Source organism: Tachysurus fulvidraco, chromosome 7, assembly GCF_022655615.1.
Source record: "Tachysurus fulvidraco isolate hzauxx_2018 chromosome 7, HZAU_PFXX_2.0, whole genome shotgun sequence".
Classification (NCBI taxonomy): Eukaryota; Metazoa; Chordata; class Actinopteri; order Siluriformes; family Bagridae; genus Tachysurus; species Tachysurus fulvidraco.
Genome location: NC_062524.1, coordinates 25,867,995 through 25,885,494, shown reverse-complemented (window position 1 = coordinate 25,885,494; position 17,500 = coordinate 25,867,995). Strand labels below are relative to the sequence as shown.

The 17,500-nt window shown below is 40.0% G+C and overlaps 2 protein-coding genes across 14 annotated transcripts in view; both read right to left on the bottom strand.

The window, feature by feature from the left end:
* The window catches only part of fbxw7 (F-box and WD repeat domain containing 7), a 102,509-nt gene extending 94,297 nt beyond the window's left edge, over positions 1–8,212 (bottom strand). Inside the window, exons 1-2 of the mRNA XM_027158069.2 lie at positions 7,975–8,212; positions 7,755–7,879 (exon numbers count right to left, since the gene is read on the bottom strand). Coding sequence (XP_027013870.2) covers positions 7,755–7,879; positions 7,975–7,984 — 135 coding nt within the window. The 5' untranslated portion in view covers positions 7,985–8,212. The remainder of the gene's footprint in view (positions 1–7,754; positions 7,880–7,974) is intronic.
* Positions 8,213–15,588: 7,376 nt separating this feature from the next.
* The window catches only part of tmem154 (transmembrane protein 154), a 12,764-nt gene continuing 10,852 nt past the window's right edge, over positions 15,589–17,500 (bottom strand). For all 13 annotated transcript variants that reach the window (XM_027158018.2, XM_047816598.1, XM_047816597.1 and 10 more), the window contains 2 exons: positions 17,390–17,443; positions 15,589–15,879 (listed from right to left, as the gene is read on the bottom strand). In XM_027158018.2, the coding sequence (XP_027013819.2) occupies positions 17,415–17,443 (29 nt within the window). In that variant the 3' untranslated portion in view covers positions 15,589–15,879; positions 17,390–17,414. The remainder of the gene's footprint in view (positions 15,880–17,389; positions 17,444–17,500) is intronic.

Genomic DNA, 17,500 nt, shown 5'->3' with positions numbered 1-17,500 from the left:
CGGCGAACGCTCACGAAAGCTCGCACGGTCATCTTTATAACCACTAACGTAGGTGTGTGTGCAGTATGGAAATCCAAACCACTCCAGATGTCTTGTGGGAACGAGCAGAAAAACAGTGAACAAACGTGGACAGGCCTGACTGACACGACGCGGTGCAGACCGCCATTCCACCTGATATCCAGTTAAAATCAGACGTTTAGAAAGGAAGCAAAGATCCCGATGCTGAGCTGTGTTTAGTGTCGAGTCTGAAAGCAGCCCTGTCCTCTTCGTTATCGAAGAGATCATGGCGTGAGATCATGGCGTGTTTGTGTGGAGCCTGGGGAACTCGAAGAGAAAGGTGTGAAGTCTCGCAGGAAATCAACAGTGAACGCGTTTCGAAACCACGTCGAAACATCTCGCTTGTTTTTCCGTCCTCCGGCAGCCTTCGTTTTAAAAAGAACAAATTAAAAATAAATAAAGACATGAAATTTCTGCAGTGCCACAACAAAGCTGGGACTGATTTAAGGAAGTTACGGTTGCTTGTTTTTAATAAAAACACACATCCCTGGGAGTTTTGTACATTTATTAAGTGATGTTCGATGTATAAACACACGCGCCAGACAGACAGCGTGTTTATCAGGACAGGAAGTGCGGATGAGGAGTCAATAGAGAAGTAAATATATTGTTTTTTAAATGAAGAGATTACTAAAGTGAGATGGAAGTGAAGGGGCGGGGCTTGTGGGGTGACAGTTAATACTGGAGATCTAGTGTTGATCGTTCCACATTCACATGTAAGCTTCATGGAGTCTGTTTACATGAGCGTGTCTCCTTGTGTGATGCAGCGTACAGGAGAGTGTGTTTTGGTGTTAAGATGTGCAGGTGCTGATTGGTCCTGCAGATCAAATCACAACCTTCTCACTCTGAGGGTTAGGGGACATAAATGTTCTTTAACAACAAGGAATGACATAAGAAATTTACACACACAGACAGACACACTCACAGACAGACACACTCACAGACAGACACACTCACAGACAGACAGGCACACACACTCACACAGACACAAACACACAGACAGACAGGCACACACACACACACAGACAGACAGACACACACAGACACACACACACAGACACACACACACACACAGACAGACACACACACACACACAGACAGACAGACACAGACAGACACACACAGACACACAGACAGACAGACACACACAGACACACAGACACACACACAGACAGACACACACACAGACAGACACACACACAGACAGACACACACAGACAGACACACACACAGACACACACACACAGACACAGACAGACACACACACACACACACACACAGACACAGACAGACACACACACAGACACACACACACACATACACACACACACACAGACAGACACACACACAGACAGACACACACACAGACAGACACACACACAGACAGACACACACACAGACAGACACACACACAGACAGACACACACAGACAGACACACACACACACACAGACACACACACACACACAGACACACACACACACAGACACACACACACACAGACACACACACACACAGACACACACACACACAGACAGACACACACACAGACAGACACACACACACAGACACAGACAGACACACACACACACAGACAGACAGACACACACAGACACACAGAGGAGAGCAGCAGTGCTTATCTCCTGCTCTGCAGATAGACTTTGATGTGCTGCAGGCGAGCAGAAACAAACACACACACACACACACACACACACGCCTGCGTGCCAGCAGTTATATCCCAAGCCTCATTGCTCCCTCTCTGGATGAACATCACACTTGAAAGCCTCGTCATCATCCACGTTTTTATTTCCACAATTCAGAAACACAGCTGTGTGTCGCAAAGTTTCACCACAAACTCCATCCACATCGTTCGCACTATTTCACACGGCACACATTCTGTTAACCGTCCGCAGGTTCTCGCGGCCCACAGAGATCCCTAGATTGTAATTTAGTGCAGCTGTAAGACAACAAACGTGCGTTTCAGCCAGAGTGTGAGCGTAAACGTCAGTCGTTCCTTTGTGCAGATACGACATCACTCCATCATAATGAAACCAAACCCAGAGCTCTCAAATCAAGCTGTAGGACTAAACCTGTACACTAACTACCACATTACAGCTACGGGATAGATCACGCTCACGCTACACAATTCAGTCTAGCATTATATAGATTTATTTACAAACACACACACACACGCACACACACACACACACACACACACACATCTTTTCTGGAGAACCTTCATGTTGAAAAGGATGCTGAAAGGTCAGAGAGAGAAAGACGTTACCCTGGAAACGACCCTCCGCTGGGGGCCCCTTCATGCCCTTCATGGTAGAGAAAAGCAACGTAGCATCCTGTGTGTGTGTGTGTGTGCGCGCACACACACCTTTATGGTTTACAGCAAGATAAACACGATGAAGCAGATTTATAACACAATCAACATGCTGTAATAAAAAGATAAAAGACACGCACACACACTCCACACACACACACACACACGGCCTCTCTACTAAATGTGCTCACACAATGAATTCTTAATACTTATTATTACTTATTAATGAACTCAGATTTTATTAATAAAATGTATTATATTTTCAAATATTAGTGAAATTATATAGAAAATAATAACATTAAAAAAATATTCAAATTAGTTGTTTTTTAAAGAGAAAAATAAAGTTTAAGTATAATAAAGTTTGATGGTATAGTCAACAGGAAAAAAAACTTCCTCCATCTCTCCCTCTCTCCATTACTTTCTCTCTCTCTCTCTCTACCCCCTTCCATCTCTCTCGCTCTCTCTCTCCCTTTCTCTCTTCTTCCATTTCTCCCGCTCTCCATTGCTTTCTCTCTCGCGCTCTCTCTCTCTTACTCTCTCCCTCTCCAGCTCTCCCTCCCTCCCTCCCTCCCTCCCTCTCCCTCCATTACTCTCTCCCTCCCCAGCTCTCCCTCCCTCCCTCTCTCAGGAAGCAGGCAGTGCCTCTTTCCTGTTCCTGATATCTGATAAGGAATGTAAAAGGTGTTAAAGACACAGGATAAACTTTTACCTTTTAGAATTATAAGGACAGATTTTTTAAGAAATTAAAACATAGATTCACTCAACCACTTCATGAGACAGAGGTCTGGGCTTGAGAGAAGGCGGCTACTTTAGGTCAGATGGTCTGTGTGTGTGTGTGTGTGTGTGTGTGTGTGCTCGTTAGGAGAGAGGGGGGCAGCAAGTCCAGAATGAAGGACACAAAAAGCAAAGGACAATGCAGAGGGTTTCCCTTTCACACCCTCTCACTCTCTCCATTCAGAACCAAACAGCAAGCACTCAAACACAGTGGAAAGTGTGTTTGTGTGTGTGTGTGTGTGTGTGTGTGCGCAAAAGCAGAGTGTGTGTCTCCATCCTTGTATCACTATCACACAGCAGCATTTTATTTAGATTGCGATGTCATGGCCAACTAACTTTTCTGCAAAGATCCTCCTTTCTTTGCTGCTCCAAAATAAAAAAAAGTCACGTTTGAGATTGGGTTTATTCTTTAAAACGAACAAAACACAAAAATCAATAATAAATAAATAAGCTCTTTTTGGAACAGGTCCCTATAACTGAATCATTTGCTGAGCACTGCATCCTCCCTCTCCCTCTCTCTCTCTCTCTCTCTCTCACACACACACACCTGCAGATGAAGAGAGCAGTGCAGGTGAAAAAACACAGTAACTACGTGCTCTTTTCTTTCATCTCAGCAGAATAAACACTTTCTGGAAACAACTGCTTCAAAAGACAAGAGGAAAAAAAGTGCAGTAGTGCTCAGGGGTACATTTAGTCACACACACACACACACACACACACACACACACACACACACACACACACACACACCAATGCTTCTTTATTCACAATGAACCCTAACAGAGCAAAGACGGCGTTCAGGAGACACAGTGACGTCTCAGGCTGAAAACTAATCATCTTAACATTACAGATAATTCATAATTCATGTAATGGCACATGATCTGTCGTGTGTGTGTGTGTGTGTGTGTGTGTGTGTGTGTGTGTGTGTGTGTGTAAGGCTCTGTACCCTATGCTCTCAAACCTTGTGAATCATGTGACAGAGTTATTGTCTAAACCGATCATGGCACATGGATGACTTCTTCCTCTCGGAGTCACCGTTCGGCGACGAAACATGTCCGAAGTCCTATATCGTTGTTAGTGAGAGTTCTGTGTTAGTGACAGATCAGAATGGGGAAATCTCTTATTCAGGAAATCTCACTTGATGACGTTTTTTGATGAAATGTATATTCTGCTCCACAGACACAACATCCTTCAATCTGCCCTCTTACGCATACTTGGCCTGATAAAAGCCTGTGATTGGCTCCTTCCTTACACTCTGGCTGACGGGACAGAGAGGAACACCGATCATACTCATGCAGCGTGTACTTTGAACTCATCTCTAGGTGTTCCTACTACCGGCTGCGGTTGCCATAGTAACTCCGTTACTAGCATTCCAAATAAGCCTTCTAGCTGCTAATATTGCCAAAACATTGTGGAGGAAGATTTATGTATATCTGCATAGTATCATCTGAGATGAAAGAGAAGCAGTGTGTGCTCTTTAGAGAGAGAGAGAGAGATAGTGTGAGAGAGAGAGAGAGAGAGAGAGTGAGTGTGAGAGAAAGAGAGAGAGAATATGAGAGAGAGAATATGAGAGAGAGAAGGAAATAGAAAGAAAGAGAGATTGAGTGTGTGTGAGAGAGAGAGAGAGAGAGAGAGAGAGAGAGAGAGAAGGAGAAAGAGAGATAGTGTGAGAGGAAGAGTGAGTGAGTGACTGAGTGAGTGAGTGAGTGAGTGTGAGAGAAAGAAGGAGAGAATATGAGAGAGAGAGAATGACAGAGAGAAAGAAAGAGAGAATGAGTGAGTGAGAGAGAGAGAGAGAGACAAGGAGAAAGAGAGAGAGAGAATGAGAACAAGAATGAGAGAGACCCCTGTGGACTGTAGGGCCATCATTTCAAGTCTTAGTTACTTTAGTTGCCTCCTCACCCCCCCTGTCTGCTCTTTCTGGTTCCACTCTCTTCACTCTACACGTCTGTTCTAAACCTCTGCTGTTTGACCTCAAGATCTGGGACTTAACAAAAGCATGCCTGAGGACAGAACTTGGACAGGATCCTTACAGCAAGCTCACAACTGCATTGTTTCCTTTTAAACCGTTCTCCTAAGGGTGAAGCCCCAAAGAGCCTCTGAGATTAATGCACATTAAAATAATGAACACATTACCGCATGACTGACACCACCGAGCGGGACGGGGCGCTGAAGTGAATAATCTGAAGTGTCATCACTTATCTGTGCGTTTCGTTACAGACTGACTGCTTCACTATTTCACCAAACACGTCAAAGTCCTCTGAGAGCTTTTCCACATTCGTTTTCCTTTCAGGGTCATAAAATCTGACACGAGAAAGAAAAACGTACCAGAATTCAATCTAAACACGGCAGCTGAAGTACTTTCCTGTCAGAATTTTTTTTTATCCTGTCACAAAGTGGCTCTGCCGAATTCCTGATAGAGATTCTGATATCGTTCGACAGTGACGAGAAAATCTCGACCTGAAAATCCTGAGCCGACACGAGGACGAATTAAAAACCTCTGGAGGAAACCGGGCTCAGAAGGAAACTCGTCCTTTTCAGGGAAATCGTGAGTCTTCCAACTATAAAAAGCCAAACAGTACTGAGTGTGTGGAAAGGGATGTTCAGTACAACCAGACCATAAACGTTCACATGCTCGCTTGTGTACTTTAGGTATGACTCGAGGATTAAAAGCGACATCTGTTAAATTGAGATTTTTTTAAAAATTCTTTCAATCATGTGGTTTCCGCCGTCATGGCCGGTGTCTCAGAATTTAAAAACGCTGACCTTACTGGATGACGTTTAACATCTCTGAGCAAGATTATCTGCATACGCTTCCTCTTCCAGGTGCCTCAACTGCTGGCCATCTTGGCTTCAACAGTAATAATTACATAACACACACACACACACACACACACACTGAGGTCAAAGGCAACAACAAACCAGCATGAGTGTAATTTTATAAACATCAACATGATCAACTGGAACCTCAAACTGACCCCAGCTGCAGATCTCTGCGACTTCGGCTGTATTCAGATCAGATTAGTCTGTAATAAAACGCGACCATAGATGGCACAAAGTCTATGACAAAGACCCGGTTTTCGTGTCATGCAGTGATATGATCGTGTATATTTTCCTCACAGAAAATATGGAAAATCAAAAATTAAACCATATTCCCTTTGTACGTTTTACCGTTTGAACAGAGCTTTATGAGCTGTATGCAGGAGGCAAGAGGGTGAGGAAAGTCATATTCCAGCCTCACAACTCCGGGATTCACGGTTCAATGACAAATTTCAGGCTAACGTCTGTCTTGTTTCCCGGATTCTCCATGTCTGTCTGGGTTTCTTCCAGGTTATCTGGATTCCACCTACAGCTCAAAAACAGACAGCAGGCAGGCTAAAGGTGCTAACTTTACCAAGATGTGTGTGTGTGTGCGTGTGTGTGTGTGGTGTCATGTGATGGAGTTAAATCTGGGACATTTTCCCGCCTCAGTGTTGGTGCTCCAGGGATAATCTCCGGATCCACCAGGATAAAGCTCTTACTGAAAGTGAGTGAGATGCTTTAAGCATGTAGTGAAATGAGAAGCTTGAACTACCATCAGCCTTTTCTCTCACACACACACACACACACACACACAGCTGCTAAAAGCATGTGTTGAATTAAATGCTGATAACTTCTTAAACACTACACGTTATACAACGAAAACATCAACTGGAAGTAATTTAAGGGTTAAAAATATACATGTTTTATTTATTATTAGCTAGCTAGCTAATACCAAGCACTTAGGCTAAGCTAAACCTCTAAACTGCATTCGACTTGTGCGTACTTGTGCTTTCGATACTAAAATCTAACTTAAGTAAATCTTAAAAAAGTGCGTTTTCACCATTATACCTTACAAAAATAACCATAATTAACACCATGTTCACATAATAGCACCAGGCAGTGTAGGCTTGAAAGGCTAGCTAGCTACTATTAGCCTATATGCTACCACATTAGTGGTGAATATAAACCTTTATTTATTTAATTATATATATTAGAATCGAACTTTGGGTAGAAAATGTATGCATTCTCTGTAGTGAATAAAGTAGGAGAAAAAAGGGGAAGGGAAAAAAAAAACAATTCTAGGAACAAAAACAAAACAAGCAGCAGCTAGCATTAGCCTCTAAGCTAAGTCTGTATGTGAAACATTTTTTTTGTACTTTTAAAATCCGAGCGAATAACAAATAAATAAATAATAAAAATAAATAAGCGTGTTCACGATAAAACGATCAGAAATTTGGTTTCTTAAAAAAAACATTCTAGGAAATCTAAACGCAATGCTAGTTAGCATTAGCATGCTAGCTAACCACATACATACACTACCTTTTTTTAATCAGCGTTAGCTTAGCCGCGGTGTCTAAAATATTTACGTTTATACGCAAAAGTGCACTCGATAGCGTGTAAAAAAATGACACGAATTCAGTGGGACGTTTAAAAAAGGAAGCATGACAGAGACCTGAGTTTGCTTCCATGATGTAGTAGCAGTTTAAAAAAAACAAGTGTTTATGTTTTATACACGTAAACAAAGCTTGTTTATTGTGTGTCAGTGCGGCTGTTCATCATGTTTGGGGTTTGTTTACCTTCAATAACAAGGTGGAAAAGATATGTGTAGCTTGTAGATGGGGTTCCTTCCGGTGCACAAACGCCGGGCTTTGGGAATCTCCCCACGACTCGTATCCTTGGCAACACTGTCTGTGTTTAAGGGCTAGTAATAATCACAACAAGCATGTAAGCTGCTAATAATAATAGTAGTAATGGTAATAATACAGCAGACTATCAATCCTGGTGCTGTTTATTTACATCCATCCATCCATAGGTGTGTACATTCCACCTGGTGAACAAAATAATACTCCGTTACGATTTAAAATCCTCAGTGAAGCTTAAAACGGTTAGAACGGAACGAGAGTAGAAACAATGATGGTTGTAATCCGTCGGCGCTGAACACAGTGAGTCTGTCTGTCTGTCTCACTCACACACAAGAGCACAAAACGCTCCTTTGCCTGCTTTTCCACGAACTCCAGTCTCAGGATGATGACGTTGCTAAAACGCGACCACGCCCCCCCTGCGTGTCCCGAGGCGTCCCAAAGCCTGCGTACTCACTGCGCATGCGCACGAGAAAAATAACCATAGTGTGTGTGTGTGTGTGTGTGTGTGTGTGTGTGTGTGTGTGTGTGTGTGTGTGTGTGTGTGTATATATATATCTATATATATAAAAGTTGAAATAAATATTGCACATAAAAAAGTAATTTAGGTTTTAAGTACACAAATACACAGACGGTCCTTTCTCCCTGCTGCTATTAGACTTTACAATCACCGGTCACCATAAATATTACTGTTTCACTGCAATAATAAACAATAACAAAGTATTTTAAACGTGTGCAATAACAGAAATTTTGAAAAATGTGCAATATTACCTATGTGCAAAATGTCTTCAGTGTAACTATTTTTATACATTTTTGTTTTTGTATATACTGTATATCATATTATGTCTTTATTCTTTATTCTTTTTAATATATATTTTGCTGCTGTATCTTATCTTATCTTATCTTATCTTATCTTATCTTATCTTATCTTATCTTATGTTTCATTTCAAAAGCATTTGATAAATTTCCCTAACACATAACTTGTGCATAATAATAATAATAATTTTTTTTTAATAACTGCATAATAATAATAATAACTTTTTTCTCTCACACACAGACACACACACACACACACACACACACACACACACACACACACACACACACACACACACACACAGTTACTAAAAGCATGTGCTGAATTAAATGCTGATAACTTCTTAAACAACATGAAACACTACATTGTGTTATACACAAAGAAAACATCAACTGGAATAAAGCATTTGATAAATTTCCCTAACAAATAACTTGTGTATAATAATAATAATAATAATAATAATAATAATAATAATAATAATAATAATAATAATGATAATAATTATTATTATTATTATTATTATTATTATTATTATTATTACATTTAATATCTAAATCTATTTAGCCTTAAATTTAAATCTATTTTTAAAATAATAAGCAAAAAGAATCTCTTGGCATATTAGTGCAAATAAATTAGTGTTAATTGTTAAAGTGTTAATTCTGCTGTTTTAAATATATAATGTTAATATATACTTTATTCGCTGTGCACAACAATTACAGGAGGAAAAAAAGCAGACAATATTTACGTCTTGGCAATAAATAAGTTAAGAAATATAAAGAAATAAACGAAGGCACTGATAAAAGGATTTCCACACACCCTGTGCAAATATTTACGTACTGTATTTCAAAACTTAATATTCTCAGGTAATGTATGATTTGTATTACAGTTTTACAGATGACATACAAATTCACAAGGTTCTGAAAAATATTTGTTTAACAACAGGGGTTTTAAGTTTTGCTGTACTTTTTCCACACTTTCCTCATGCTAAGTCCAACATTAAGTATCTTAATCTAGCAGAAATGCACTGAAGCTCTAAAGAATGTGTGTGTGTGTGTGTGTGTGTGTGTGTGTATGTGTGTGCAATGTGTGTGTTCATGCGTGCGTGTATGAATTTGTGTGTGTGTGTGTGTGTGTGTGTGTGTGTGTGTGTGTGTGTGTGTGTGTGTGTGTGTGTGTGTGCGCATGTGTGTGTGTGTGCGCATGTGTGTGTGTGTGAGAGAGAAATAGTAAGTGAGGCTCTGCATGTAGCCTGGCACTGGGCCCATTTGCAGCTGAGCAGGAGGTCCATATTTGAGACCAAAAAAAGCTGGAATACTTTAAAGACGACAACACAAATGCACTCTGAGAAAGAAAGAGCTCCATGTCCTAATATGTAGAGAAAAAAACTGAGTGAATCATTTTTGTGTAATTTAGTCATTCATGTAGCGCTTGGGGACAATTGTGGCACTGAGAAACAGGAAGTAGGATGTTGACTGTGGCTATTTACACACAGATAGTAAAAATAAAAATGGTCACCATTTGTGTTCGGTTGAATTATTGTAAGCTCCTTTGGTGTAACTTCTTTCTCAATGACAGAATTAGCTGAAATTTGTGAGGAGATGAAAGAGGCGTCTTCAAGAGTATGTGGTTTGTTTGTGGTTAGTATGTGGTATGTGGCTGTGATTTAAAGTTGTTTAAATAGATTATTATATATTTCTGAACATCGGAGAAAATAAATCAGAACATGTTAATTTCTTGATGTTTTCATGAGAGCTGCTCTTCACAGTATTCCTGTCTCTGTCTGTGTATATGTTGCCTATCGAGCTTCATGAGAAGAATAATGAGAATAATGCTGGGTTGATTAGCGCAATGAATAGCATCCAACAATGTCCAAAATAAAAAAAAAAACAAAGCACAAACACAGACTGAACTGAAACAGTTAGCAAACACCAACGTGGCAATAAATCTAGAGCCTTCAGTAAAGCTCAGCTAGCATTTATGTTGCATTTGACTAAAGCTTGGAATGCTAACTCTATATTTAAAGTGGTATAAAAAAGTAGCATTCACTGCTTATACTTAGTAGTGATCATATAAAAAGTAGTATTTTTTAATCACTAGCTAAACATAAAAAGTATTGGCACCTGGGATTTTAGAGCCTTGGTTCCATGGTGTAAAGGTTAGCCAGTGATCTGGAGATACGAGTTCAAATCTTGGCTTGTTTAAAGATTTTAACTCGAAAAATGAAATCTACAGTAGAATTGATTAAAGCATTGGAAAATTGTCCGTAGTGTGTGAGTGTGTGAGTGAATGAGAGTGTGTGTGTGCCCTGTGATGGGTTGGCACTTCGTCCAGGGTGTTTCTTGCATTGATACCCGATGACGCCTGAGATAGGCACAGGCTCCCCGTGACCCGAGAAGTTCGGATAAGTGGTATAAAATGAATGAATGAATGTTAGCATTGGTGACGTTAATGATAAAGCACCATCATGGAAGCAAGCACTAGATGTTAGAGTCCAGAGAAGATGCCCCTTTTCCACCGAGACAGTTTGAGTGCTGGTTCGGAGCCTAATTTAAAATCAGTTCTTTCTTTTTCGACACCCAAAGCACCGGCTCTGAACCAGGAAAAGTGGTTCTTAAGTAGCACCAAAACGTTGCTGGTCTAGACTTAAGAACCACTTGCGTCAGGGGCTGGGGGTGGGGTTACTGTGACCAATAAGACAAAAGAGAACTTTGTTAGTGCCATTTTTAAATCATTTAAGGATTCATCGCGTTTGGAAGCAAATGTAGGTTCGCAAAACCATGAGCATTAACAGTAAAGCAACATCCACCATTGTTGATGTTGTGTTTGTGTTTGCCGCTGCTGCGTTGTAACGTTGCTGTATAAGGTTGTATACAGTGACATAAGACTCAGCCCTGTGATGGCTCTCTAGCTCGCTAGTGGACTTCGAACCAGCACCCGGTTCTTTCTGGTAGAAAGGGTGCATAAGCAACTAAAAGGCACTGGTTTTCTGGTTCCATGGTGTAACAGTCAGCACTCTGGACTCTGAATCCAGCAGTGAGTTTAAATATCAGCGGAACCTCTGAAGAGTTTTCTTATGGTTTGTTTCCATGTTAGGATTTGATTACCAAATTCTAGTCAAGATGAATGTTTTTTTTGACAAACAAATGAAGTATAGAGTGATGGACACGTCATGCACATGGGGACAGAAAGAGAAGGTTCTCGAAGAAGAGCTGACATGGGTAATGATGATGGTTCTGCCTTCATTTCAAAACTGTAAATAAGCGATTGCTTGCATTTGGCAGGAGTAGCTAAGTCAGAAATGTGTTAGACTCAAGCTCTAAAGATATGTTTTCATTCATTTTCTACCGCTTATCCGAACTTCTCGGGTTACGGGGAGCCTGTGCCTATCTCAGGCGTCATCGGGCATCAAGGCAAGATACATCCTGGACGGAGTGCCAACCCATCGCAGGGCACACACACACACACACTCTCATTCACTCACACACTACAGACAATTTTCCAGAGATACCAATCAACCTGCCATGCATGTCTTTGGACCGGAGGAGGAAACCGGAGTACCCGGAGGAAACCCCCAAGGCACGGGGAGAACATGCAAACTCCACACACACAAGGCGGAGGCGGGAATCGAACCCCCAACCCTGAAGGTGTGAGGCGAACGTGCTAACCACTAAGCCACCGTGTCCCCCAGATATGTTTTGTGTACCAAAATACATTCATATATTAAAGTCCATCATAAGAACTTTTACCCCATAAAAGAAAATACATTTTTCCATTCAACATGGCAATGATATATTTCAAAACTTTCTTTTCCTGCCATTGTTTCCTGAACAGAGTTCATTCATTGATGTTACACACACTAGCTAACTTAGCTAGCTAAATTGCGTGCGGTTGACTTGACACAGCAGCCAACAGTTTTAAAGAAGTAACCTGAATTTGGGTCATAGATTGAAGCTGTTCTGTTCATTATATGATAATAAGTTAGCCCTCACTGTCCTGATTCAATGGTGTAATGGTTAGTGCTCTGGACTTTGAATCCAGTGCTCTGAGTTCAAATCTCAGTTGAACCTGTTACTTGTTTGTTTAAGGTTGAGTATTCTGGTAAAAAAAAAAAAAAAAACATCTATGAGAGATATTGTTATATTTAATAAATCCTTCTTGTCCTTATCAGAAAGATTAGGGTTAGACTTCCTGGTTACATCCCAGCGTTTGGCGGGAATGACTGTGTTTACATTAGAGCTTCTCCGACACTGATGATTAGTGAGGAGAGATCTCATGCCCATTGTATGAAATCGCTCAGGTGGAAGAGTGTAAAACTTAAGCTCTGAAAACTCTTGTAAAGTTTCTAAAGTTTGAGTGAAGCTGCTGTTTGTTTTGGTTAAAATAGCTCCTATGTTTTAAAGACTTTGCTAGTGTAAGAACATCATCAGCAACCACATCCATCACTCCAGAAGGAACCCTCTCCGTTTCAGGAAGACTTACCTCTAGTGTTCACTTCAGGGTTCGACGACATATAAGTCACACACGCTATACACCCTGCAATGTATCGTCAGATTTCCTCAACGTACCGAGCCATTTGGATTATTGCCACTGTTTGCCTTTATCTGTATGACCTACTGTGCTGTTTTGCCTTGCTCTTGCCTGCGTTTGTTTGCCTCGCTTACTGCTCCTGCCTTTCTCTCATTAAAGCTCAAATTCTGCATACGGATTCCGCCACTGCCTCGTTACAGCTAGGTTAGAGATTTAGCATCACTTAGCAAACATTTAATGTTTCAGCCCACATAGAAATACATAGAAATTCTGATCTTATTTAAAATATTTTCAAGCATGAGGTCATAGTATAATGCTAATGTAAACCGAACAAGAAAGAGAGAGTCTAATACAGTATGTTGCTGTGATTGTGGAAATATAAATTTCAAACAGGACACAAAGCAAGGACTCGAGTCAACTTCTGTTTTTGTCCTTTTAACTCAGAAGGACACTAAAAAGCTACTGCTGGCTAATGTCATGCTTTTACCCTGTATACAGTAGGGGCTTCACATAAGCTATTAACAGCTATTATTAGTCATATAGCAGAATTACTTTGTACAGACTTGTGTACTCTGGTATTATGCCATTCTAGCACGTGTAGCATGTCTTAAAGGAGTGTTCATTAATCACCGGGTTTAAGAATGTGGTGAACTTTCACTTCTTTGTGTTTTGTTTTAGAAATACAGATTACCTACTGCATGCTACATCATTTACAAAAACCATAAGGAAGTGAAGAAGACGATATTGGTGGAGATAAGCTCTGTACACGGTGCATACTGCCATTTAAGCTCAGATTAATGAAAACTCGGTGCCAGGAAGACAGAAGTTTGGAGAAGGAAAATCAGACAAATGAAATCCATCTGGTGCTGATTACCAGCATGCAACAGCAGGAAGTCTTTCTGCTAACTTCTCATAGCGAGCTCTAATCTGTTCCTGTGTTGGAGCTAAACAATGTGCATTTCTGATTTCAGCTGAGTTTCTTCTTTTTCTTTCGCAGCACTCCTACATTTAGGAATAGACGAGGAAGACGTGATCGATCGGCTTACTCGAGCTTCATGGGCTGCCTATTATGTTTAAAGTCCTACTTATGATCTTTAAAGCTATGTATGGTTATCCGCTTGTTCGTATCTGATCCGCTTGTTCATATCCATGGAAATATGAATCATTAAAAAATACATTCTAGTAAAATCTTCATTGTATAACACCAAAATAGGATTAGATGTGAAAGTAACAGCTTGTATCGGTACGTACTGTATGATGCAAATGGCAGATAATGATCATATTTATTATACAAATTTAATATAAATTTGGGGGGCACGGTGGCTTAGTGGTTAGCACGTTCGCCTCACACCTCCAGGGTCGGGGGTTCGATTCCCGCCTCCGCCTTGTGTGTGTGGAGTTTGCATGTTCTCCCCGTGCCTCGGGGGTTTCCTCCCGGTACTCCGGTTTCCTCCCCCGGTCCAAAGACATGCATGGTAGGTTGATTGGCATCTCTGGAAAATTGTCCGTAGTGTGTGAGTGTGTGAGTGAATGAGAGTGTGTGTGCCCTGTGATGGGTTGGCACTCCGTCCAGTGTGTATCCTGCCTCGATGCCCGATGACGCCTGAGATAGGCACAGGCTCCCTGTGACCCGAGAAGTTCGGATAAGCGGTAGAGAATGAATGAATGAATGAATGAATGAATGAATGAATGAATGAATGAATGAATGAATGATATATTTTTTTTAGGAAAATACACTCAGGCTGCATGGTGGCTTAATGGTCAGCATGTGTGGAGTTTACATGTTCTCCGTGTGATTTGGAGGTGATTTCTTCAGGGTTCTCTAGATAGATCTTTAGTCGGAAGACGTGCGAGTGTGTAAGTATGTGTGATGGTACCCCGCGATGGGCGGAAATCCTTGTGCCCCTGGATTCCAAAGCACTGAAGGATAAGCAGAACAGAAAATTAATGAAAGGATGGATGGATAGATAGATGGACCTGGAGGTCTTAATGAAATGTAAAATTAAACACAAAATTCTGCAAATAGACAAATGACACTTTTTATTTGTGCACAAAAAAAATATTTTTTTTTTTTTATACAAAAAGGGTTTCAGTTGGAGATAAAGATACAAAACTCATACAGTTCATAACAAAATATAAACTTGCTGCAAAATACAGTATATCTCATTATTTACAAATTAAAAAATAAAACAGCAAAATTTCCCTCTGAAATAACAAAACACATTTAAATACAGGCAGTAAATATGAATATGTCCGTTAACAAACACTATTTAGGATGTGACTGCTAATTTAAAGAAAAAAATGATGTCGCTTGTGTGCGTCACATTCAGCATTGTCATGTCCCCATCTACCCACCGTACAGACATATATGTTTCATATTTAGTCTTTCACCTGATAAAAAGAAATGAACTAGGAATAGGTTGAGCAGTGTGTGTGTGTGTGTGTGTGTGTGTGTGTGTGTGTGTGTGTGTGTGTGTGTGTGTGTGTGTGTGTGTGTTCTCATTAAGCTTCAAAACAACAGTGATATGTCAAAATTAAATTTTTTATTCGGTTGTAAATATGAAATCTTTCTAATATAAAAATCAAAGAAGGTGATGAAGTGTGTGTGTGTGTGTGTGTGTTCACAGGAAAAATGCTACTACTGTAGCATGATAGGATGCTGAGTGCTCCATCTCTCTCACTCTCTCACTCTTTCTATCCGAGTCCAACGGCAATTACCTGCAGGACAAGAGGGAAATAGATAAAGGAAGCACAACACCCACACACACACACACACACACACACACACACACACACACACACACACACACACACACACAAACACACACACAGCAGTCTAAGTTAAATCTACAGTGAAGTGTCTGAGATAAGCATTTTCCCCCAAACAAACAGTTTTCTCAATAAAGTTCAATAAAAGATAAGGATACACAAGCACAAGCGCCGCTGCAGGAAGTAACACAATCGGCTGTGTGTGTTTTCTGTTGTGATTTAATCACATTATAAACACACTCAGACACTTGCGTCTGAAAATTGCTTAGATAGGAATATAATAATCACAAGGAGAAAGCGAAGAGAAACCTGTTCATTGAACACTGTAATCTTCTATCATTTTGTCAGCATCTTGCTATTTGTCATATTACTAAGAGGTTTATTTTCTTATTTCTATAAACTTTTTTAATAACTGTTTCAGAGGGTGAAAATTTCTATATGAACTTTAATATGGAGTTCTAACTGCAAGCTGATGATGTCATAAGGGCCTTTACAATAGCTGACCAATCAGCAGCTTCACAGACTTATAACTACACACTCATTATGTACATTACTGATCTTTCATATTCCATATTCATATTTTATATATTTTATTCATTCTATATCCACATTTTATACTCATTCTGCATTGTTTTCTTGTATAGTATTGTGTTATTTATGTCTGTACCTTTGAGAGTCACAAACTGCTGGAACCAAATTCCTTGTGTGTGTCAACACACTTGGCCAATAAATCTGATTCTGATTCATTACACTCATTATAACTACACACTCATTATAACTACACACTCATTATAACTACACACTCATTATAACTACACACACATTATAATCCTAACACACACTCATTATAACTACACACACATTACAATCCTAACACACACTCATTATAACTACACACTCATTATAACTACACACACATTACAATCCTAACACACACTCATTATATCTACACACTCATTATAACTACACACTCATTACAATCCTAACACACACTCATTATAACTACACACTCATTATAACTACACACTCATTACAATCCTAACACACACTCATTATAACTACACACTCATTACAATCCTAACACACACTCATTATAACTACACACTCATTACAATCCTAACACACACTCATTATAACTACACACTCATTATAACTACACACTCGTTATAACTACACACTCGTTATAACTACACACTCGTTATAACTACACATTCATTATAACTACACACTCATTATAACTACACACTCATTATAACTACACACTCGTTATAACTACACACTCATTACAATCCTAACACACACTCATTACAATCCTAACACACACTCATTATAACTACACACTCATTATAATCCTAACACACACTCATTATAACTACACACTCATTATAATCCTAACACACACTCATTATAACTACACACAGAAGCACAGGCTATATTCCACAGCACACTCATTACTCACAGCAGTGTGATCATGAAGGATGCCTCTATTTTGACTCCACACTGATGTCGCTCCCTGCAGGTGAGGATACAAAAACAATACATCTGTTTCTCATTGCATTAAAATCAGACG